The sequence below is a fragment of the Pistacia vera genome, unplaced genomic scaffold, assembly GCF_008641045.1.
Source record: "Pistacia vera cultivar Batoury unplaced genomic scaffold, PisVer_v2 Contig536, whole genome shotgun sequence".
In the NCBI taxonomy this organism is placed as follows: Eukaryota; Viridiplantae; Streptophyta; class Magnoliopsida; order Sapindales; family Anacardiaceae; genus Pistacia; species Pistacia vera.
The window spans coordinates 93,017-117,351 of record NW_022196375.1 but is presented as its reverse complement, the minus strand read 5'-3'; the positions used below and the strand labels follow the sequence as shown (position 1 = coordinate 117,351).

The following is a 24,335-nucleotide window of genomic DNA, read 5'->3' as shown; positions in this document are numbered from 1 at the left end:
CGTTTTGCCTAACCTTGGGGGTGAAAAAGTCGTTCTCCCTTTAACTAATAAGATTTTGATTATTTTAACTTAATGACCACCTCTTTAACTAATAAGATTTTGATTATAAAAAGTTGATCAACCTGAATTTTAATAAACGGAGATTAAAGATGGGCGAGACATTGTGTGTTTCTCAAACCAAAGGTGGGAAATGTAAATTCGATAAAGTTGGGTGGAAAAAATTATTCGGCTCTTTTTATGGTAAAACTTAAAGCCAACTTAAAGTCCCCAAAGTGTTCTGGAAAGTTAAGACCACCCCATATCTTAAAACAATTCACTTCACCATTCAAATAAAGTGCGTGATTGTTCCAAACTAAAAGTAATTTCACATAATGTCATATCAAGTTTATCTTGTTTAGAAGAACTGTATATGAATAATAGCTTTGTTCAATGGGAAGTTGAAGGGCTCAACTTTGAAGGAAGAAATGCTAGCCTTGATGAGTTGAAGCATTTGTCTGAATTGACATCTTTAGAAATACATATTAAAGATGCCAATATTCTACCAAGAGATCTTGTTTCTAAGTTGAAAAGATAGAGGATATTCATAGGTGATGAGTGGGACTGGTTCAGTGAGTATGGGACTTTAAGAACATTGAAAATCAAGGTCAATACTAGCATTTTTTCCGAAGCGTGGGATTACCAAGCAATTGAATGGAATTGAAGAACTATATTTAGATGAATTGCTGGGTGTCAATAATGTTCTTTATCAATTAGATGGAGTAGGTTTTTCATAATTGAAGCATCTCCACATTCAGAATAATTCCTCCTTTCAATGTATTGTTGACCCAATGGACCGGGAACCCGGTCATGCTTTTCCGCTCTTGGAGTCATTGTCTCTTCAAAACTTGATTAACTTGGAGATGATATTTAAAGGTCAATTCACTGTAGAGTCATTTTGCAATTTAAAATTCATAAAGGTGGAAAAGTGTGATAAGTTGAAAAATGACTTCTCATTTTCTATTGCTAGAGGGCTTCCACAACTTCAAACACTTGAAGTCATTGAATGCAGTAATATGGAAATGATTTTTTTTCCTAGAAATGAAGATGGCATTGAAGAGATTTATGCCACTGAAAGTAAAGATGACTTCGAAGATATTTATGATGATGATAGTGAAGATGACATCAACAACAATGAAGTGATCGATAAGATTGCAATAGTTTGTATACGCTCCTTGACTTTGAAATCACTTCCAATACTCAGAAGCTCTTGCTTGAAAGTAACATGGTCTGATAAAGTCGTTTTGGAGGATGAGCTTGACTCAAACATACCACTTTTTGGTGAAAGGGTAAGTTAATCAGAACCTTTTTTTTTTTTCTTCATTTTTATTCACTTTTCTTCCTCTCCATTATTAACAAATACTGGAAAAATAAATTGCTTAGGGAAAAGGAACAGAAATCTAAACCCTTGGGGATGTCATATGTCCATGATAAAAAGTTGTACTTTTTAGATTTATTCGAAAGAATATTGAAACATTAACTTTCTGCAGGTCCTGTTTCCCAGGTTGGAGATGTTGGAACTGGCTGAAATTAATGTTCAAAACATTTGGCACAATCAACTTCCATCAACGTATTCTTCCATCCAAAATTTAACACATTTGATCTTGCGGGGATGTGGTAAATTAAAATATATCTTTGCATCTTCAATATTTAGAAGCTTTGTGAAGCTCCAGCACCTTGAGATAAGCCATTGTGCAGTTCTGGAAGAGGTAATAATCATGGAAGAGTTAAGAGAAGAAGAAAGGAAGGGCACAATCTTAAGGAATGACAAAATCTTCCCTCGTTTAGAATGCCTGGTGCTAAAGGACCTTGAAAAACTCACAAGATTTTGCTCAGAAAATTACATTGAATTTCCATCCTGAAACAGTTGGAGATAGAGCAAGCCCTCATTCAAGGCATTCCTCTTGACAAACATAACCACTGACTTAAGGACATTCCACCTTCTTCAATGAAAAGGTAGAAGACACTAAATTATTTACCTTTTTCTGCTACTTTCATATCTCGTTGTACTAATCTTTGATCTTCTGATCTTAATTTATCCGGATAAAAATTTTCAATTACTTCCTTTAGAATTAGAAATAATATTAGTTACTCTATGGCATGAATCCTACAGGTTGCATTACCAAGCTTAGAGGAACTGGTAATTTCTGGCATGGATAACTTGAAGATGATGTGAACTTCCAACTTTCTGAGCATTCTTTTCAAAAACTAATTAATGAAAATCAAGAACTGTGATACTTATTGACTATTTTCCTTCCAATATCTGTGAAAGGTTTTGGCAGTTAGAATCACTAACAGTTACTGCTTGTGGTTCATTAATGGAGATATTTGATCTCCAGAGGCTAAATTTTGAAGAAGAACATTCTAAACCTCAGTTAAAAGAATTGTGTATCCATGGTCTACCAAAAGTGATGCATGTATGGAAAAAGGATCCCCAAGTAATGCTTTCCTTTCCCAAGCTGCAAATAGTGAAGTTTCTAGTTGTCAGAATCTAGAAAATCTTTTCCGGCCTCCATTGCCAGTAACCTTTTTAAACTTGAAGAGCTTGAGATGGTTAATTGTGGAGTGGGAGAGATTGTTTCAAAGGAAGACAAAATTGAAGCAGCTGTTAGGTTTGTCTTTCCACATGTAACCTTCCTCAAACTCTTATTGCTTCAACGACTTAGATGCTTCTATCCCGAACATACTTCAGAATGGCTGGTTTTAAAAAGCTGGAGGTGTATGATTGTGATAGTGTGAGAATATTCACTTCAAAATTTCTTAGTCTCCACAAGTAATGAGCACCAACCAGAACAGGCTCTCTTCTTGGTGAAAGGTATGAGACCCATTTTCTCCTTTCGTTTTTTTTTTTTTTTTTTTTTTTTTTTTTTTTCCTGTTCCTTTAAAACTGTATATAGATATTAGGTCGAAAATTCCATCTCTTTTAACAAAATAATTTATCTTTTAATTGCCAAAGTTAAGTCAGCTAAAACTATTACATATCAACTTCATTCAGTCAAGTATACTGAGTTCACATTTTTTGATAGTTTTATAAAATGTTTAAGTATTCATCTGTCTAATTATGGCAGCCTGAAATCTTTTTTTGATACTGTCTATTTTATGAAATTGTCAAGAGGAACATCAACTTCAATTTTCCCTTGTTTATTGGTAACTAGGTCTTCCCTAATTTGGAGGAACTGAAATTAGGGGGGAAGGTCGTGGAGATGATATGGCAAGGCGCATTTCCAGACCACCTCTTTCGCAGACTTGAAGTTCTTCACATTGTGAAAGATGATTCAAATGTTTTTCCTCTTCATTCCTTTAAGAGATTTCACAATCTGGAAAAGCTCATTCTAAGTCATGTTTCATGCAAAGAGATATTCTCACATGAAGAGGTGGAAGGACATGCCAGGATGTTGACACAGATTAAAGATTTGAAGTTGTTTAAACTGTCTAATCTAAAGTTTATGTGGAAACAAGAATCAAAACTGGGCACAATTCTTCAAAATCTTGAAATTCTTGATGTATGGTGGTGCAGTAGTTTAATTAATTTGGCGCCATCGTCAGCATCTTTCCAGAATCTGACAGTTTTGGAAGTGTGGTTTTGCAAAAGATTGACGAACTTAGTAGCATTCGCAGCAGCCAAAACCCTGGTGCAACTCAAAGAAATGAAGATTTGTGGATGTGAAATGATGATAGAGGTAGTAGAAAATGAGGGATATCTAATAGAAGAAGCTGAGATTACCTTTTGCAAATTGAAGAGCTTAACTCTTTTTGGTTTAGAAAGTCTTAGAAGCTTCTGCTCTGGGAATTATACTTTCATATTTCCATCATTGGAAGAATTATTTGTAATAGAATGCCCCAATATGAATGTTTTCTCTAGAGGAGTTTTAAGCACACCAAAATTACAGGAAGTACAGCAGAGGTGGGTAGCAGATGCATGGCGTTGGGATGGTGATCTAAATACAACCATACGACAGTTGCATAAAAAAATGGTACGTATAGATTTGCTTATCTAGCTCCTTATTTATTTTTTTCATTTTTTTTTTGGATTGTAGAGCGACCTTTACAATATCTAGTTTAATTTCTTGTAGTTAGGTCCTGCTTTCACTTGAATTTGCTATGCTTTATGGTTACATAATGACAAAACTTCTAAAGAAGATTGAGGTCATCTTCTATGTAGTTTGCGAGGCATTATGGTTTGTGTATCTTTTGAAATTAGAGGGGTCCTTAAGTCATGAATAGGGGGTGACAATTAATTTCTCCTTATATACTATAATTCATCCTTATTGAAGAGATAGGTCAATATACTTAGTCTTTCTTTATACAATTGTTAATATTTTCTAGGAAGTTGTTGGCTTAGTGCTCAATTTTTGATGGATGACAAGACTTTGGACTTAAATAAAACTTTTAAGACCTGGGGTGATATTATCAATTTTTATACAAATTTAAAGAAATGGGGTAATATTATCAACTTTTAGAATCAAGAGGGTAATATTATCCTTGAATATTGTTTAGAGTTTTTGCTAAGAGCCACATCTTGGTCTCAGACTAACAGTTTCATTCCAAATTTTTAAAGTCAGATATTAAAATTAGCAGAAAAAAGGAGTGATGTTATAAGTTTCTGAACCATAAATAAATGTTAAAATAATAAATAATAATAATATACTTCATCCTTTTACACTATGATTAAAGAGACAGGTCAAAAGACTTGACTCCACGTCAATTTTTATAGAAAGGTTTTTGATTAGTGCTCTAAATCTTCAATCATTTTTAGCTGGAGGAGATCCTGGAAAAAATAATGCACAGAGCAAGCAGTTGAGTGGTTGATGCCAGGTTCGTGGAAAACAACAAAAATGAGAAAAAAAATGATTTAGAATCTTAGTTAATGCAAAAAAATATGGGTGTGTTGTAATAATTTTCTGTTGTGATACTTATTTTAGTAATTATAGTTTCTTAGAAAATTGAGGTCGTCGAATTCTTACTCAAGCTAGGCTCAACCTGTTTCTCTGAAATCATACAAGGTGAATTCTAATGTTAAAAAGGATGTTATATAGAGTTGCGTTACCTCTTCGGTTTTTAAGCAAGTCTCGAATCGAAATATATGTATAATTTTGGTGTATAGTGTCAGCAACAAGCTATGATCTTGAGTTTATAGTTTATGTTATTAATCCCACCGACATCACTTGTTCATTTCTTTCAATTACTATGCGTCCCATATATTTAACTCCAAAGATCATGGGAAGTAAATAATTACCTTAGCAAAGATTGCTCCATAGAGAGTGGTAATTCTACGTAAATAGTGCCAACTATTGGGCTATTGGCCCGTTGTCCCTTTGTGGGATTTATGTACGTTTCAGCCCACAACCACTGACCAGTTATCTGGCCTTAACCAAGATGTATAAGCTTGATTGGACCCATTTTCTAGCCCATAAGTGATGTCCTTTCTAGCCCAACTTTTTTTTTTTTTTTTGGGGGGGGGGGGATAAACCCTATAATTGTATAAAATTGAAGTAAAAAAAAATACACAAAAGTGGAGGAAGACACAGGCTGATAGCCTTGGACAGGCCCAAGGAAACAGCAAATCAACGCCTAACGTCTAAGGATGTACATCTGGCCCAAAAAAAAATTGGCCTGATCAAAACAAAAGCCATACAAAAAGTTTCAATTAAGCGAGCCCAAACCAAGAACAGCCTCGGCCTAGCCTTGTCAACCAAAAGCCAAACAGGTCCATATCTCCCCCATTTTCAACATGTAGCAGGTACTCCAGAGTCCAGGGATACAAGTTTCCCCTCCCGCATAGGTTGGCCCTTCCACCACCACCTATTAGCACATAGAATTTTCCTATAGCCACCCTTACTCCAAAACGTCATCCTCAAATGGTCCATAAATGCTTACTCCACTGGGAGAATTTATCAAAAGCTTCTTCAAGAGAATGCTTTATTTCTTCAATCATTATTAGCTTGATCATGAAATACCAAAGCCACACAAAAATTGTCCTTCGGGTTTCTGCGCAAGTACACAATTTTGCAGGCGGAATTCTTCGGAGAATTCGGAAGAAACAGAAATGGCAAGTGGGTGGTGAAAAGCCTCGGAGAAGTTAATGTTATTCGGAACTTGATTTTTAACATAAAGCTTGAGTTCTATGCATTTATAAAAAAATTTAGTCTCAATTTGAAATAGTTATAAATAGGAATAAACTCCACATTACAATAAGTTATAATTTTTTTAATTTCCGTCTTAAAGAAAGTTGTCTCTACATAGTAATAATTATTTGCATATTATCAAAAAATATATATAATGTTACATTAAAGATTTAAGATGAAATAAAATATTTATCTAAAGTTATTTGGAACAATGATTTGTACTTTAGAGTTGTTACCACATCTTTTACTTAACGAGTAAATAATAATTTGTTAATATGAACACATTCTTATTGAAACCAAAATATTTTTAGCTTCTCAAGCGTGTTTAGAGCTTCATGACACGAAATTTTTACATTTCTGTACCATCATCCTCATGATTATTTCCTTTATCTTCTTGTCTAATTGCAGTAATGATTTCTTCTTCGGTTAAACATATACGATTTGTTGCTTATTTGGATGATCGAGGAAAACATTAATATCTATTCGATTAGTATAATGAAGTTGTCAAATCTGATTACTCAATTTCAAAATGACTTTTTTTATTTTTCTCGTCCATTTCATTTGTAGCTTGCAAGTCAGTGAAATCAAGGGTTTTAATTTTGCAATGCTTTAAACCATTAGCAATTATTTGTGGCTTCACATTAATTGATCATGCATCAACAATATTTATAGTTCTATCAATGATATTTATCTTTGTTAGTTCTGAGACACAATCTTCTATCCATTTCAAAAGTAGACAATTGAAGAGTTGAATTGAAATCCTAATATTGTACTACTAAAACATAAATTATAAAATAAGAAATCAAAATAATAATTTTTGTAACTACACATCCATTAAATTATAACCTCTTCATAGCAATAAAATTAGTAGGTTTTACAATTATGACTATAAAGAGGTTTTACTGTATATAGTATTATTCAAATATATAATAAAATAGTTGTAATTAATTTCTTTCAAAGTCTTGTATGCTAACAATAACTTGAGATCTTCATTTTAGTTTCACAGTTATCCCTAATCAAGAGACAAAATAATCTTATTCCTGATTTTGTAATCCTATAATTAAGATTAAATTAAGCCATCCCACAATCCAAAATTCACGGTGTATGGCATATATTTGGCTAGATTTTCACCTTATATTATTGGTAATAATTAAATACATTAACTACATGATATGCATGCATCATGCATCAACTTGTAAAACTATGTGTCTAGCATTGTGGTACGATAAACTTTCTCAAGTGCTCAAAAGATATTCACTCAACAATTTACACCACATCAATAATATTGGCTCCCGTTTAACACATTATTTCTACTCATATTCTCAATCTTATTCCCAAAATACTTGTTTGACACATTATTTGAGAAATATTAGTATATTTTTATAATTACTTTTAGACCTCTTAAGTTTATTAATTTCATAAATACCCTAAGGAAAAAAGTTTAAAAATTAATAAAATGTTGAAAAAGTAGCCTGCCCGGCCCGGCCCGGCCCGTTGCTGGCTACTCCTTTTGGCGGGTCGGGCCTAACCCGGACCGCCAACAAAGGCAAGTCGATTAGGCCCGCCACTTGTTAGGGGTTGGCTGGCGCAACCAGGCCCGCCAACCCTAACCCGCTGGGTTATGGTGCGGGCGAGGCCGAGTTAGCCCACCTCTTTTTTTATTTTTTCTTTTCTTTTGTTTTGTGTAATTATTTTTAGTTAACTTCTTTTCAAATATCAATAATTCAATTAAATTAATTTTTTTTTTAACATTTCAAATATTAATTCAATTTTAATACATTAAAATTGTAATATAAGAAAAATTAAATTTATTCATTTATCAAAAAATAAGATAAGAAATTACAATAATTATTGTCTCGTTAAAAATCTCATCAAGAAAAACCCAATGGGACAAAAACTTAGTAAAGAAAAAAGAGTGCAATAATTGACAATTAATTTACAAGTTACAATTTACAAAACAACTAATTTTGGGGTTGACTAGGACCTCCTTCATCCGTATTATCTATATTACAAAATTGAAATGATTCTATTAAAATATCGTCGACAACCTCGTATTGATCTTGATGGGGCGACCGTTCCCAATCTTGAAGACATGTGAGGACTTCAATCATTTTTTGTGAAAGTTTAGTCATTCTTTTATTTAAAATTCTTCCACTTGCACTAAATGTTTGTTCGAATGAGACGGTTGAAACAAAAACAGCAAAAACATCCAAGACAAGTCTTAATAATACCGGAAAAATACATTTTCTGGTTTTCCAATATTCTAAGATATCAAAGTTGGCTCTTTGTTGTGGATCTGTTGGTAACATTTTGGGAGTTCCCAAATATTGTTGAAGCTCGTTACTCTGTGACTGCATGGCAGACAGTATATTCGTTGTTGTCGTTGGTGCTTCTGAAGAGGAGGTTGTGCCTGTGCTTCAGGTTCGGGTCCTCTTCGGCCTATTAAATGCGCTCGAGGTGTAGAAGTCTTCATTTGTTTCTTCTTATGCAACTTCCCTGTGTATTTCGTGTCTTTACGGGTTCCCATACCTGTTTTCATATTAGAAATATACCTCTACAAGATAATTTTTTACCTCTCCTATTTGATTGGCAAATGTTACGTTTTGTAAATTTTCAGTTAATGTCTCCAAATCATTTTCTAAACCTTCTTGTTTAATTCTAGATCAAGTATAGCACTTAAACAATAAAGAAAAAGAATGAGTTTAAAATATTTAAAAAAAAAAAAATTTCCATTGCCTTTATTGGTTTTTTTAAAATTTCATTGTTTTTGTTTTTTGTAAATAACTCTGAAATTTTTATTATTGTATGATTTACCAATGGACTAGTAGAATAATACACACCAGAAAAGTTATAAAGTGGATTGCTAAAAAAATTAAGAAAAGAATGAAATACTTTAGCTATTTGCCAATCATTTTCTACCAAATAATGAAGACTTCTATTATTTGCTACAAAATAACTAATTATATTTGCATAAGGTAAACATGAATCAAGCATTAAATAAGTACTATTTCATCTAACAGACATGTCTAATGCAAAAGTTCTCGGAGACATATTTGATTTTATAAAAGCATCTTGAAATTCAGCATTTCTTTTATTACTACTAGTAATCTAAGCTAAAGATTCTCTAATTCTATCAATATTATCTTTAATTGTTTTCATGCCACTTTTCACAATTAAATTAATAATATGACATGCACAACGTTGGTGAAAAAACTTCAAATTGTTATAAAAATGATAATTAATTTTAAAAAAATCTATAACTATACCATTATCTAAAGTTAAACTTATCACTTTATTAATAACATCATAATCTTCTAAAACTTCAATAATTTTATTGTAAATTTGTTGACCACTATGATCCACATCCATTAATTTAAATCCTAATAAAGATTTATTTAATTTACATTAATTATCAAAATAATGACAAGTCACACAAATATAATCTTGTTTAGCTCTACCACTTTAAATATCGGTAGTTAGAGCCACACTGACATGACAACTATATATTTTATTTTTTAATTGTAATTTCATTTTCCCAAACAATTTTATTAAATCATTTCTAGTTGTAGTTTTAGAATAACTTTTAAATCCTGGAAAAAATGAATTTTTAATAAATCTTTCAAAATATTTATCTTCAGCCATATTAGTAGATTGATCAGTTGCAGTAATATATAAAGCTAATTGTTCCCTATATACATCAGAATTATAACGCCAAGTAGTACCCATATTAGTTATTTGAGTTTGATTGATTTCTCTACTCCCTTGTTGAGCAATATGTTTATTAGCATATTTTTTTAAAGAACTAGTACCATTACCTGAATCAACTTTATAAACATTTCCACAATACTTGCACCTTGCTTTCTTCACTTGAACTCCATTTTCTGTCTCATAAAACTTCTCGAAATATACCCAAACGTCTGATGTATGTCTGTCTTCGGTTCCGACAGTAGTTGATGAACCCACTTCTTGTTGAGATGAAGTTAGACGAGTACGACGATTACGAGGACGACTTCTAGAACCATCGGGAGCTGTAGTAGCATGGGGAGGAATCAGGGGTATATTTTGAGGTTTATCGGATTCTGAGACTAGGAGAGCGAGACTATTTGAATCTGCTACATTTATGTTAGCAAATTCAGCGGGACTATGATAGTTTCTTTCATCATCGAAATTGATAGAAGAGTTAATATCTATCCATTGTAGTTAAAAAAAAAAAATTATACAGAAATAGAAGAAATAAAAAATCAAAGAAGGAGAATTGGAATATGGAATAATGGAAATATGAATTGAAAATTCAAAAACTAATAAAAATTAAAATTAGAACAAAATGTCAACAAAGAGAATAATTAGAGATTAGAGATTAGAGAAAATGAGAGAATGAGAGAATTTGGGATGTGAGAAAATATGAGAGTTTAGGGCCAATTTATAGGAAAAAAAATGGGAAATGAAAATGACGAAAAAGACCCCTCAAACTGCTATAAAACGACCATATTTCAAGGGTAAAATGGGTATTTGAAAAAATAATAATATATATATATATATATATATATGTATATTTTTAAATTTTAACGGTCAACCTGCAAGGTCGGCGGGTTGCTAAAAAAAATGACAAAATAACAACCCACGGGCTGCCGGGTTGCCATATATCAACCCGGCCCGCCCGGGGGTTGCATGCGAGTCGAGCTCAACCCGGTCCGCCTACTAGGCGATTCGGGTTGAGCCCTCTTTAATGGGCCGGGTTAGGGTTGACCCGTCTAACTCGGCCCATTTATTCCACCTTTACTTGCCAGATTCTAACAACCACCATCAGTGGTAGCCGGAATCTGTCACAATGGCCTATAAATGATTGAAACTGGTCGGTAATTCACGGATAGATTTGACCTTTTCCGGCTAGATCTATTGTTGACCGAAAATGACGGCCATAGCTTTGGCCATTGCTGACGGCTAGGTCTGGACTTTTGCGGCCGTTGACGGCCAGATCTAGCCGTAGATTTGGCCTTTTCTGGCCAGATCCGTCAGAAAAGGGCATATCGATGCCCTACCCGCCAGATCAGACCGATTTACGTTGTAACGCTATTTTTCGACCAAATTTCGATGGTGGTGGACAGAATCTGGCACTGTAGGTGGGTGAGGGTGTTTTTGTCATTTTACAAAATTTTTATATATTGGGGTTTTAGTTAAATTCGCAAACCTAAGGGTGTTTTTTTTTGTAAATTTTTAAATCTTATCTCGTAATATTCCCCTTTTCAACTACCCAATATTATTTTCAAAATCCTATCCAAAATAATAAAACAAAAAGACCCAATTACAACGATATTACTTCACTTTTCAAGTTAAATTTCCAAATTTTTCATTTCAAGTAATGTGTAGTCTTTATTTAGCATATCATTACCATGTCAACTCTTGGTTTACGGATCAAAGCCCATAAGAGGAGATATCATTATGGTTGGAAATTCGACATTTCACTTGAGAAGTTTAGTATTATTTTTGTAACAAACGTGTTATATAATATCTCATTGGCAAATCATGAAATTCATGTATTGTAGATTGTTGAGAAATTATATATAGTTAGAAGAATAATGACATATTAAATTTTGTATATAACTTATAAATAGAACACTACTCTATTTTGATAATTGTATTTAACTGATTGATATATATTACTCTGATTATACTAAAACGTTATTCATTACACGCGTTATTGGTGTAACATTTTATGTTATTAGTTTGTGTAATGTTACAAGTTAAAAAATTATGTCTAGCGATATGATATGAAAATTATAATAGTGATGTACGTCAATGATATATAAGTATTTTAATTTTTTAATTTAATTAATTATAACCATCCTATAGAAGAATATGTTATGTTTTCCGAAATTTTTTTTTTCTATTACTCAAAATTTTTTCTATAAATCACCTCTTTTCTAAACTTTAATGTTATATTAAACTTAAAAAAATATTAAAAAATTATATAAATAACTAGAGAATTATCATATGACAACTTACACCCTGATGTATAGTAAAGTAAAGTGCGATCCACTAGGTTTCAAAAGTGACACTACACCCCATTTGCTTAAATGATATTTTTCTTAAAATCAAACCTTGAATCAGGGTTTATTCTGCATCAAACCTTGCTTAAACCCTAGCGGCAAAAACCCTCTGGTAGCAATAATTTTATTGTAAATTTGTTGACCACTATGATCCACATCCATTAATCTAAATCCTAATAAAGATTTATTTAATTTACACTCATTATCAAAATAATGACAAGTCACACAAATATAATCTTGTTTAGCTCTACCACTTCAAATATCGGCAGTTAGAGCCACACTAACATGACAACTATGTATTTTATTTTTTAATTCTAATTTCATTTTTCCAAACAATTTTATTAAATCATTTCTAGTTGCAGTTTTAGAATAACTTTTAAATACTGGAAAAAATGAATTTTTAATAAATCTTTCAAAATATTTATCTTCAGCCATATTAATAGGTTGATCAGTTGCAGTAATATATAAAGTTAATTGTTCCCTATATACATCAGAATTATAACGCCAAGTAGTACCCATATTAGTTATTTGAGTTTGATTGATTTCTCTATTTCCTTGTTGAGCAATATGTTTATTAGCATATTTTTTTAAAGAACTAGTACCATTACCTGAATCAACTTTATAAACATTTCCACAATACTTGTACCTTGCTTTCTTCACTTGAACTCAATTTTCTGTCTCATAAAACTTCTCGAAATGTACCCACACGTCTGATGTGTGTTTGTCTTCGGTTCCGACAGTAGTTGATGAATCCACTTCTTGTTGAGATGAAGTTGGACGAGTACGACGATTACGAGGACGACTTCTAGAACCATCGGGAGCTGTAGCAGCATGGGGAGGAATCATGGGTATATTTTGAGGTGTATCGGATTCTGAGACTGAGAGAGCAGGACTATTTGAATCTGCTACATTTATGTTAGCAAATTCAGCAGGACTGTGATAGTTTTCTTCATCATCGAAATTGATGGAAGAGTAATATCTATCCATTGTAGTTAAAAAAAAAATTATATAGAAATAGAAGAAATAAAAAATCAAAGAAGGAGAATTGGAATATGGAATAATGGAAATATGAATTGAAAATTCAAAAACTAATAAAAATTAAAATTAGAACAAAATGTCAACAAAGAGAATAATTAGAGATTAGAGATTAGAGAAAATGAGAGAATGAGAGAATTTGGGATGTGAGAAAATATGAGAGTTTAGGGCCAATTTATAGGAAAAAAATGGGAAATGAAAATGACGAAAAAGACCCCTCAAACTGCTATAAAACTATTATATTTCAAGGGTAAAATGGGTATTTGAAAAAAAAATATATATATTTTTAAATTTTAACGGTCAACCTGCAGGGTCGGCGGGTTGCTCAAAAAAATGACAAAATAACAACCCACGGCCTGTCGGGTTGCCATATATCAACCCAGCCCGCCTGGGGGTTGCATGCGGGTCGAGCTCAACCCGGCCCGCCTACTAGGCGATTCGGGTTGAGCCCTCTTTAATGCGGGCCGGGTAAGGGTTGACCTGTCTAACCCGGCCCATTAATTCCACCTCTACTTGCCAGATTCCAACAACCACCGTCAGTGGTAGCCGGAATCTGTCACAATGACCTATAAATGATCGAAACTGGTCGGTAATTCATGGATAGATCTGACCTTTTCCGGCTAGATCCATTGTTGACCGAAAATGACGGCCATAGCTTTGGCCATCGCTGACGGCTAGGTCTGGACTTTTGCGGCCGTTGACAGCCAGATCTACCCACCAGATCAGACCGGTTTACGTCGTAACGCTATTTTTCGGCCAAATTTCGACGGTGGTGGCTGGAATCTGGCACTGCGGGTGGGTGGGGGTGTTTTTGTCATTTTACAAAATTTTTATATATTGGGGTTTTAGTTAAATTCGCAAACCTAAGTGTGTTTTTTTGTAAATTTTTAAATTTTACCTCGTAATATTCCCCTATTCAACTATCCAATATTATTACCAAAATCCTATCCAAAATAATAAAACAAAAAGACCCAATTACAACGATATTACTTCACTTTTCAAGTTAAATTTCCAAATTTTTCATTTCAAGTAATGTGTAGTCTTTATTTAGCATATCATTACCATGTCAACTCTTGGTTTACGGATCAAAGCCCATAAGAGGAGATATCATTATGGTTGGAAATTCGACATTTCACTTGAGAAGTTTAGTATTATTTTTGTAACAAACGTGTTATATAATATCTCATTGGCAAATCATGAAATTCATGTATTGTAGATTGTTGAGAAATTATATATAGTTAGAAGAATAATGACATATTAAATTTTGTATATAACTTATAAATAGAACACTACTCTATTTTGATAATTGTATTTAACTGATTGATATATATTACTCTGATTATACTAAAACGTTATTCATTACACGCGTTATTGGTGTAACATTTTATGTTATTAGTTTGTGTAATGTTACAAGTTAAAAAAATATGTCTAGCCATATGATATGAAAATTATAATAGTGATGTACATCAATGATATATAAGTATTTTAATTTTTTAATTTAATTAATTATAACCATCCTATAGAAGAATATGTTATGTTTTCCGAAATTTTTTTTTCTATTACTCAAAATTTTTTCTATAAATCACCTCTTTTCTAAACTTTAATGTTATATTAAACTTAAAAAAATATTAAAAAATTATATAAATAACTATAGAATTATCATATGACAACTTACACCCTGATGTATAGTAAAGTAAAGTACGATCCACTAGGTTTCAAAAGTGACACTACAACCCATTTGCTTAAATGATATTTTTCTTAAAATCAAACCTTGAATCAGGGTTTATTCTGCATCAAACCTTGCTTAAACCCTAGCGGCAAAAACCCTCTGGTAGATAAACCATCAACAGAGGCGGAGCAGCTGCACTCGTAAAGCTCTTCCTCTCTCACTTGAATTTCCAAGCTCGCTCCCGGCTACCTCACCTACGGCGACCTTTCGTCCTCTTAGAAGTGGATTCGAACCACTGACACAAGTTTTTTTTCAGTCCTTTGCTCTAACTAGCTGAACTATCTGAACCACTTTCCAAAAGTCTGTTTTCTTCATTGAATAGCCCCTTACCTTACCACTTGACTAGTGAGGAAAGACAAGTCAATTTTTGTGTTTGTTGCGTATTTGTTTATATAATTAGTTGGAATCATGGGTAAGAGAGGGAGGAGCCAAAAGGGCAGCAAGAGCTCGAAGAGAAGACCGCGTGATGAAGATGTTAATCCGGAAGACATGGATGATGAAATTGATACCTGTAAATTTCATTTTATTGAATTCTTAAAGTTGTCTATATAATGTAATTTTGGTATATATATATATATATATATATATATACTTTTCTTTTTCTTTTTGTTGGTTTATGATTTGTAAAGATGTTGTTTGAGAATTTAAGACATGCGATTTAATTTATTTTGTTTTTGCAGTTCACAAGCAAAGGGATGTTATTCCTTTGGATATAAATGGTGATGTTGGGGATTCTGATGGAGATAATGAACATCCGGTCTTTGATGTTGAGGTAGTAAATCATCTTTAACTCACGTTTTAACCATCTGACGACCAAATAATCCAAAGCAGATTTGGTCACTTTTGAGAATTCCGTCTTGTTGTCGGATTACAGGGTAATGACGAGGATGAGGATGAGGATGAGGATGATGATGAGGATGATGATGATGATGCTCGAGACACTGGAATGGCTGCTAAAAGTAAGGAAGATGTTTTGAATTATGTTAAATTTTAGTACTTACTCAATACTATCATAACAATAAAACTTCATTTTGTTTCTAGTTTCATTGATTTTAATGTGATCGAACTATTGATTTAATGATGCTTCTATGGTTATGTTTAATGTATTATTTTATCTAATGAGATGAGTATATTTTAGCACAATAATTGGTTTTTTTGTTTACACAGGACAACACATTTGGGTACATTCATAGTGTAGGATTATGTTTAAAGATTTATTAACTAACACACACATAAGTTTTGGTTTGATATTTTTGAGCTAAGTTGAACTGGCTTAAACTTTGTTATTTGTGTAAAACTTAAGAGCCAAGAAATTTGGCTACCATAAAATTCTGCTGCGTTGGGCATCTGGTCCCATTCATCCTGCTTATTTCTTTTTCTTGGACTGGTCTTCTGGGCTGATGACCATGTTCACTTGTAGTTTGAAGCAGGATGTAAACCTTTCATTCAAAATTCACTATTTATGCTTCAATAATCAGGACTTTACATTGGTTGTTCCATATCATGATTATTTAAAAAGTTTCAGAACTGAAACCAGTACTCAGTGATAACAAGTAACTTGATGATAGAGGGCTTAATGGCTAAGTTATTGGGGCTGCTGAATTGCAGCTTTGACATAGGAAAGACCTTTATGGCCGCTTTAGAAAGGCTGCTGTAAGATGGCCCTTCAAAATTATGAAAGAAGTTTCTATGCTAATCAAGCTTCCAAATGTGTCTAAATTGCGTTGCATGCTAAATCAGAATTGGTTTCTTCACTTGGACTTGTAATGGTTGGCTGCAACTCCATCAAATCTTTGCTATAACAATTTCTTCTTCCTATTCTTATGGGTTCTTATAATTGTTTGGAGAGAACACCAGGCTAAAAGATATTTTTTCACTGGATCACTTATAGCATCTTCTGTTATCTGCAGTTGCAAGGCAACAAAAATTTTTGCGGGCAAAATTTGGTGGAGTTGAAGATGAAATGCATGATGATGAGGATGAGGATAAGGAAGATAAGAAGACTTTATGGGGTGGGATGAAGAGCCAGTATTATCATGGTGACAATCGTGATTTTGAGGTTAGGATTTTATACCTATGTTTATGGTTATAACTATCTTTCACCCCTGCTGTCCTGAATTTATGTATCCAATTAGTACCTGGATAGCCGATTAACCTATATAGCGTTATAACTTCATGGCTTCATGTTCTTCTATGCTTTGAAGTTGTCTTTGACTTAATTTTAATTTTCTAATAATTTTATAGTTGCAATCAAGCGATGATGACTCACCTGCAGAAGAGGAGGCAGAGGTGGTAAGAATGCTGAAAGAGAGAGCAAAATCTTTAGAAATGGAAGATTTTGGCCTTCAAGATGCTACTGACAGTGAAGATGAGAGTGATAGGGAATTAACCTTGGAGGTGGGTTTTCCATATTATTTTGTTCTTTGAGTTAGCAGTTGTCTCCTTCTTAAGTGAAAGGAATTCAATACTAAAAATAATGTAGCTCAAAGTTGGAGTATGAATGTTAAGTTCTCGTAAGTAACATGTTACCATAACATATTGTTATATAGGAAATCTCGGTTAAAGGAAAAAGCAAAACAGTCTCTGCAGCAAACAAAGAAGCTGTGGATGATGTGGATACAACTTATGAGGAGGTCAAGAAAGATTTGAATGCTTTGTCGAGGGAGGAGCAAATGGATGTAGTATACAGGTAACCTTAATTTGAAAAAAAAAAAATTGTAAAATGGTCTATCTATTGTTTGGTACTGGTGATAAAGTTAATAAGAAAGTCATTATAAATAACTCTGTTCTACTAAGCCTTCCATAGTAAATGGGGTTTGCTACATCATTCTCATTCTGTGTCATACAAGCATATAGATAATCTATGTGAGCTCTAAATTGTGCTTTGCTTTGTTAATACGTTTTATCAGTTTCTTATAAAAAAAAAAATGTTATTTGTCTATCATTTGAATCTATGAGATAAGAATGTAAATTATTAGGATAAAGTTTTTAAGAACAGGATTTCATCTTTCCACAATACTACCAACTGAATGCAAGCTTTTGACACTTGTATCCTTCAACACAAATGTGCTAAAAGCAAGTGGTCTTTCAGCAAAATATGCTGTAAAACATTAAATATAATGCAATTATGTGTTTGTAAAGTTTATTATCATTATTCCAAGGAGATGCATCAATGTTTTATGTTTATTTGACACTATTTAATAGTTAGAAGGGCATGTTCTTCATCTATGGTTGAGTTGGAGTAGGCTTTTTGTTCTGATATACAGAAATTAAGGGACAAGTACATTGTCTACTCTAGTGCCTTTAGGTGTTTGATTTTTAGCTTATTCCATTATTTACTAACAATGCTTTAATTACAAATTGTTCTATCTATGACTGTTGCCTTTTTGTGTCTTATGCTTTTGAATTGTTGGCTTCAGTTCTGCTCCCGAATTAGTTGGTTTGCTGTCAGAGTTGAACAATGCACTTGCACAACTTGATAATAAAGTTAATCCGCTTTTAAGCAAGGTATTATTCTTTGAGTGTTTTTTTTATCAGTTTGAAGGGTTATGTCACTCTTGATGTTCTGTAGCCTTAGAATGTCAAATACCAGGTCTTGGGATGTTGATCTCTTCATTTTGAATCTACTCGGTAGGAAAATTTTCTGTCATGTTGAGTTTTTAGTATCTCGTTTGTCTGTGCAAATATTGCATTATTGTTTTACATTATGTTGCTCTGTGTAGTGTCAAGTCTTTTGACTTGAACAAATCCTTATAATTATACAATTTATACATAATCAAGTTTCTCATCGTTTCTGTGCTGGTTTATTTAGGGGCAAGTAATTCAATTGATTCCTTTGTATTCAACATGGTAATTACTTTGATGCTTTGTAAAGGTTAAAGAGCAGGAGATCAAGTTGGAAGGTGGGGTGCATTATCTGGAGGTGAAGCAACTTCTTCTACTGGCCTATTGCCAAGCCATAACATTTTATCTTCTTCTCAAGTCTGAAGGGCAGCCAGTTCGTGATCATCCCGTCATAGCTCGCCTTGTAGAGATCAAGGGTTTGCTAGATAAGGTCTTCTGCTCTCCTTATATAGCCTAAATTATTCTCTATAATCATGGGTTTAAATTTTTTCTTCTCCCATAGCATGGCAGTTATTTTTCTAGGCTTGACAATCTCTGATTCATGTTCCACTTCACAGATGAAAGAACTTGATGCAAATCTTTCATCTGAATTTGATGAGATTGTGAAGAAAGACCATACCGGCTCTGAAACAGTGAAAAACTTGGTTAAAGAAAATGCTGTAATGGTATCTGATTCTGTCAGGAAAGATCATCAACTGAGATGAAACAACCACCAGTGGCAGTTGCAAATTGAATTTTGTCTGTCATATTTTACACTTTTCCTTCTAGAAGTCAATCTTGTAAGCTCTTTATTTTCCTTGTAATACCATAGACTTCTGATGCAAATGAGTTAGAAAAGGAGGAGTCTCTGAGGGATCATGAGGATAAAGGAGGGAAAAGCAAGCGTAAGGTGAAATATTGTGTTCCAGACCTGGCTGCTTGATCTTTTTTCCCTACCCTTTCTTTTGATCTATGGCATTATATTTTCTGTTGTTGCCCTTTGCTATGTGCTAATTTTGAGACTTACAAATATGTCAGAATGATCAAGTTGGTGTACAGAGCATGGAAATGTTAAAAGTAAGGGCTGCCCTAGAGGAAAAATTGAAGCAGAAGGGAGTCTTTAGAACTATTGCTCCGAAGCCTGATAAAGCCAGGAAACATTCGAAACCAGTGAATGGGTACTACTTTGAGCTGATGTTCCCTAAGTTTTTTTTTCTTTTAAATTGTGGCAACTAATGCTTTGTACTTGGAATGGAACAAACAACTTGAAACATATGATGATTTTAATAATGATGATATGGATGTTGATGGACAGAGTAATGGGCATGTAAGCTCATTGCGCCCGAATAAACATTCCCAACTTGTTATTGGTCAACCAAATAAACCAAAGGTATATAACACTTGACTATATCATCTCTTCTTTTTATGCCTTCTCATAAAATTTTATGAACTTGAAATTCACACGTGACAAAATTTGACTCCTCTTCAGTGGGTTGTTTCCGGTGATGATGATTTACCTAAGAGAGATGATATTGGAGCAAGGCGGAGAAAACATGAGCTCAAAGTGTTATCAGGAGCTGGAATTAAGTCTGAGGATGATGGTGGGGATGAACTTGGCACAATTGGGGCTGAGGAAGATGGTGGCAACTCAAAGGATGATGAGGGTGACTCAGAGGATCAAGATACAAAACACTCGGAAGATGAATTCTACCAACAAGTGAAACAACAACGAGCTCAAAAACTTGCTGCTAAAGTTGAGATTCATACAAGGTCTGTTCTTACACTATGCTTCAATTGTTAATGCATATCTTGAACATTAAAAAATATCAACTACACCCTTACTGTTAATATATCAATTAATGTTAATACTGACAATTTGTGGTATTTGCATCTGAAAGCATGTTTTTTTTTTTTGCAGGACTCAAGTGACCCCATCTTTGCCTGAAACTGTGGACGGAAAACGGCAAATCACATATCATGTGAGGACACAGTCATTTTATCTGCATGTTTGTGTTTTTCCTTCATTGCTTTCAAACTTTAAACTTTGTTTTGCTACCAATTTCCATCAACAGATGGTGAAGAATAGAGGCTTGACTCATCCACGCAAGAAGCTATTAAAGGATCCAAGAAAGAAAAGAGGGTATTTTTCAAATATTTCATACTATTCTGTAGTATCCTCTTAATCCCCTGAAATGTTAAATCACTTTCTTTTGTAATGTGCAGACTAAGCATAAGAAGGCAGTAATGCGTCGTAGAGGGCAAGTTTAGGACATCAAGAAGCCTACCGGTCCTCATGGCGGTGAAGCCTCTGGAATCAATACCGGTATCAGTTGAAACACAAGATTCAAAAATTAAATACTTTTCCTTTGATCCAACTTTATTATTGGCAATGGCAATCATTAAAGTGTTGTTAGTTGTAAGTCCAATTTTGATATATAATTATATAAATATTGTTTAGTTGATATGATTGAGATTTCATCTTGTTATGTCTAAAAAATTAGGGCTGACGTAAGTTTACATCAGCAAACGCCAATCAAAGTTCAGGAAGGCTTTACACTGTCCAGAATTTGCCATGTCGACTCAAGATAGACAGAATACAGCTGTTACAAACTTAGCAGGCTCAAGTTTTGTTTGTGAATGAATAAGGTCCGCACAGCTATCCAAGCCCCATATAATATAAGGATATTTCCTAAGTTATCAGCCAATGAGACGTAAGGAATGATTTGCACAACACCTACCCACTTGTAGACTTGTAATCATTACCTTGAACTTAGCGGCTATAAATAGAGGACTCCCTTCACAAAAGCAGGATCTCTGATTCTCATAAAAACAAATAGCAAAGACAACTTATGGGAAAGAGACTGACTTAGTATTCTCTCTGAATACCAAGCTCTTGTAACTCTGTTCGTTGTTCGTGACCTCTTGTAACTTGGCTGTAAAACCCCTCCCTAGCTGGGTATTTCCTAAGTATCCCTTGGCCATTGAGAACCTAGAAAACGCATGCCTAGGAAATAAGTTTATTTTAAAATCCTATTTAAAGAATAAACTTGTAGTTTAAATATATATATTTTTAATTTAATTTAATTTCTAAACTATAATAAGTTCATTGTACAAGTAAAAAAAATATAGTTTCCTTTCTTGGAGTACATTATGAAATCCATAGTAGTACTTACGAGAACATACACACTTTTACAAAATTTACTAGCAATTTGATTTCCTTTATTAACACAAACATATATATTCCATAATAACATGGACATATTTATTGCATTATGAGATATAAACATAATTATTACACTAAATACTAGCAAAACCATTCAATAGTCATAATTAAAACATCCCTTCATGCTCATAGCATCCCTCGGAATCCTTTATCAGCTTCATGCCTTAATCCTTATCTGCAAAACATTTTAAAACATTTCGTGGGGTGAGCGCTAATCGCTCGGTAAGGAATGTGGCTATTTATAAACTATTAAGGTTCATTATACAAATATATTACTTAGGACCTTACTTACCTACAAAACATGACCTTCATTCTTTGACATAATAAGTTCATAAAACATATCATACACTTTGGACTCTTCTCATAAACATAAGACACAACATAACCATACATAATATAACATAGAACATATATGACTTATGAAATATTCATATACATGGCATACTTATTTCTTTTGTCTTTATACTTGATGGTTTCATTAGTCTTTGTTATCCGATCGGATTCATTTAAACCATTACCTTGTTCTTGGTTGTCACCTCAAAGGACTCATGGTTTCCATAAGAATTTCATTCTTCTGATCTTGGTTTATACCTCAAGAGACTCATGGAATTCATTCTTTAACATTTCATAAATTTTTCATAAGACAACTAAATAAGCTATATACATTGCCATTATGAATGCAAAGATATGGACTAACATCTCCCATGCTTAATTATACTATATTCTCCTACTAANATGCACAAGGACTTCTCTTGTAGGGTGAGTTCAAAAATATGAACTAATATATTCCTCATAAAGTACCTGTTATGCTGATACCCCCAATACCCTATCTGACCATTTTGCCTTGGACTGAAGAAATACCATTCAACTCAAATCTATTTTTTCGTATCGGGTTTTTGGCCTACCCCTACCTCCCAATACCCTTATCAACCTCATAAAGACTAGGAACACTCCTCCGTTTATCGCCAACTGCACTCCAACAAAGTCTTTCTCTCCCCACCCTTTAAAACCGGCTTATAAGGGGAGGGTGCATGCATGGTTAGCCCAACATGCAACTCAATTAAGGTCGTATTCATGAAGCTGTGTAGACTGTGTACCCGTACCCATCAAACGAATAAAAACCCACCCCCATTTAAAAATTTTCACACTAAAAAAATTTCAAGATGTTTTTTAAGAAAAGAAGTTAAAGTGGTGCAAGTGAAGGGGCTCTTACGATAAATTCAATTGGTGGCTTTTCAACTACAAAATCACCAAGAATGTCTAATAGAAACAAGTGAATAACTTCTTGGGCTGCGACAGTCACAGCAACAGAACACCGTAAAAACAAAGAAACCATATAAAAAACACCAATCAACTGCCAGGAGGATTTCGAAAAGAGAGATTATTATTTGAAATTGAAAGAATTAGAAACAATATAAGAAGACAGTAGGAACATATAAGAATAAATAGTTTAGTTGCATTTTACACAGGAAAATTCTATCCCTATAAATTCTGAAGCTTAAGAGAAGGAGAAGTATTGATTATTAAAAATTACTTACATGGCAACTAGCTGATCTGCAATTGAGAATCCAAATCAGTTCATCTAAACATGGCTTCAAGTAAGCACTGCAAAAAGTTCTCACAAACTCAACCGATGGCTCCATCAATTTCAATCTGAAAAATATGCCTGAAAACGAGGCATACAACAGTATTGATAAAGCTGAAGCCATGGAAATCAATGAAACTATGAAGTAACATCTCCGAAGTTTTTCCAGGTGGGGTTTGTTTTCTATCAACAACGCGCCAAATGCACCAGTGAAGGAGAAGATTATGGAGATTACGAAGGGATGAAACAGTGTAGGAATTCCGTTAAAAATGACGGTGGGAACATGACATTCTTCTCGAGCTTCTAATAATAGCATAAAGGCAGCAAAGTAGCAAAAAAACAAATCGATTATCAGCAACTTCTTCTCCAGCTTTCGCCTCGAAGAAACTTCTGAACAGAAACTAAAATAATCAATACTTTCTTCTGTCAAGCCCATCTTCTTCATTCCCGGCTTCTTGATTCAAACTGAAAACAATCATGATGAAACTTGTTATATGTATGTACAACTAAACAATTTTTTATTACATTCTTGATGGACTATTTGGCTTTGGAGTTAACGAAATCTTTCTTGAATTCATCGATGAGTCTATACATGGAGACAAAAAGCATGCCTTTTGATCCAAAAGTGTTAGATTTCAAGCTCCATACGAACTTAATTAATAGCTTAAGCTATTGGTGAAATGTGGTGTAGGAAAATATTAAACTATCCTTTAAGGTTTCCAAATTTTAATTCAGATGACAGTTTTCGCAGTTTTTAAAATGAATCTTCAAAGTTTGAAAATTATATCACTGATACCCATTTGCATAAAAATGGACCCTCGAAGTTTAACCCTTTGCACTGACTTTATTACATTGTCGTTAGATCTACAAAAACATTTTTTTTATAAGACCAAAGTTACCATTTTACCTTAACATTTTCTTATAAGACCAAAATTACCATTTCACTCATCTA

The 24,335-nt window shown here is 33.4% G+C and overlaps 3 protein-coding genes across 4 annotated transcripts; all 3 read left to right on the top strand.

The window, feature by feature from the left end:
* Window positions 1-708: 708 nt before the first annotated feature.
* On the top strand, window positions 709-1,919 carry LOC116107402. 2 transcript variants are annotated; one of them, XM_031393681.1, is made up of 2 exons: window positions 709-1,325; window positions 1,541-1,919. In XM_031393681.1, the coding sequence occupies exons 1-2, from the start codon at window positions 828-830 to the stop codon at window positions 1,562-1,564; spliced, it is 522 nt and encodes a 173-aa protein (XP_031249541.1). In that variant the 5' UTR covers window positions 709-827; the 3' UTR covers window positions 1,565-1,919. The 2 variants fall into 2 exon arrangements, with proteins under 2 accessions (XP_031249541.1, XP_031249540.1); XM_031393680.1 differs by having other exon boundaries at window positions 1,527-1,919.
* A 1,268-nt stretch (window positions 1,920-3,187) lies between these two features.
* LOC116107400 lies at window positions 3,188-4,846 on the top strand. The gene is made up of 2 exons (XM_031393677.1): window positions 3,188-4,010; window positions 4,793-4,846. The coding sequence occupies exons 1-2, from the start codon at window positions 3,240-3,242 to the stop codon at window positions 4,835-4,837; spliced, it is 816 nt and encodes a 271-aa protein (XP_031249537.1). The 5' UTR covers window positions 3,188-3,239; the 3' UTR covers window positions 4,838-4,846.
* A 10,178-nt stretch (window positions 4,847-15,024) lies between these two features.
* Window positions 15,025-20,843, top strand: LOC116107405 (something about silencing protein 10). Its single transcript, XM_031393683.1, has 15 exons — window positions 15,025-15,483; window positions 15,653-15,744; window positions 15,847-15,931; window positions 16,883-17,031; window positions 17,217-17,369; window positions 17,522-17,661; window positions 18,392-18,479; window positions 18,847-19,047; window positions 19,154-19,261; window positions 19,408-19,485; window positions 19,614-19,753; window positions 19,836-19,965; window positions 20,065-20,345; window positions 20,494-20,581; window positions 20,799-20,843. Exons 1-15 carry the CDS (start codon window positions 15,381-15,383, stop codon window positions 20,841-20,843), a joined length of 1,881 nt encoding a protein of 626 aa, XP_031249543.1. The 5' UTR covers window positions 15,025-15,380.
* Window positions 20,844-24,335: the final 3,492 nt, after the last annotated feature.

Bases quoted from the DNA above. Each gene is read 5' to 3' on its own strand.
- LOC116107402 (XM_031393680.1), top strand. From the start codon at position 828: ATGGACCGGGAACCCGGTCATGCTTTTCCGCTCTTGGAGTCATTGTCT. The intron at 1,326-1,526 runs GTAAGTTAATCA...AACTTTCTGCAG, and splicing joins TACCACTTTTTGGTGAAAGG to GTCCTGTTTCCCAGGTTGGA.
- LOC116107400 (XM_031393677.1), top strand. From the start codon at position 3,240: ATGATATGGCAAGGCGCATTTCCAGACCACCTCTTTCGCAGACTTGAA. The intron at 4,011-4,792 runs GTACGTATAGAT...AATCATTTTTAG, and splicing joins GACAGTTGCATAAAAAAATG to CTGGAGGAGATCCTGGAAAA.
- LOC116107405 (XM_031393683.1), top strand. From the start codon at position 15,381: ATGGGTAAGAGAGGGAGGAGCCAAAAGGGCAGCAAGAGCTCGAAGAGA. The intron at 17,370-17,521 runs GTGGGTTTTCCA...ATTGTTATATAG, and splicing joins ATAGGGAATTAACCTTGGAG to GAAATCTCGGTTAAAGGAAA. The intron at 19,486-19,613 runs GTGAAATATTGT...CAAATATGTCAG, and splicing joins GAGGGAAAAGCAAGCGTAAG to AATGATCAAGTTGGTGTACA.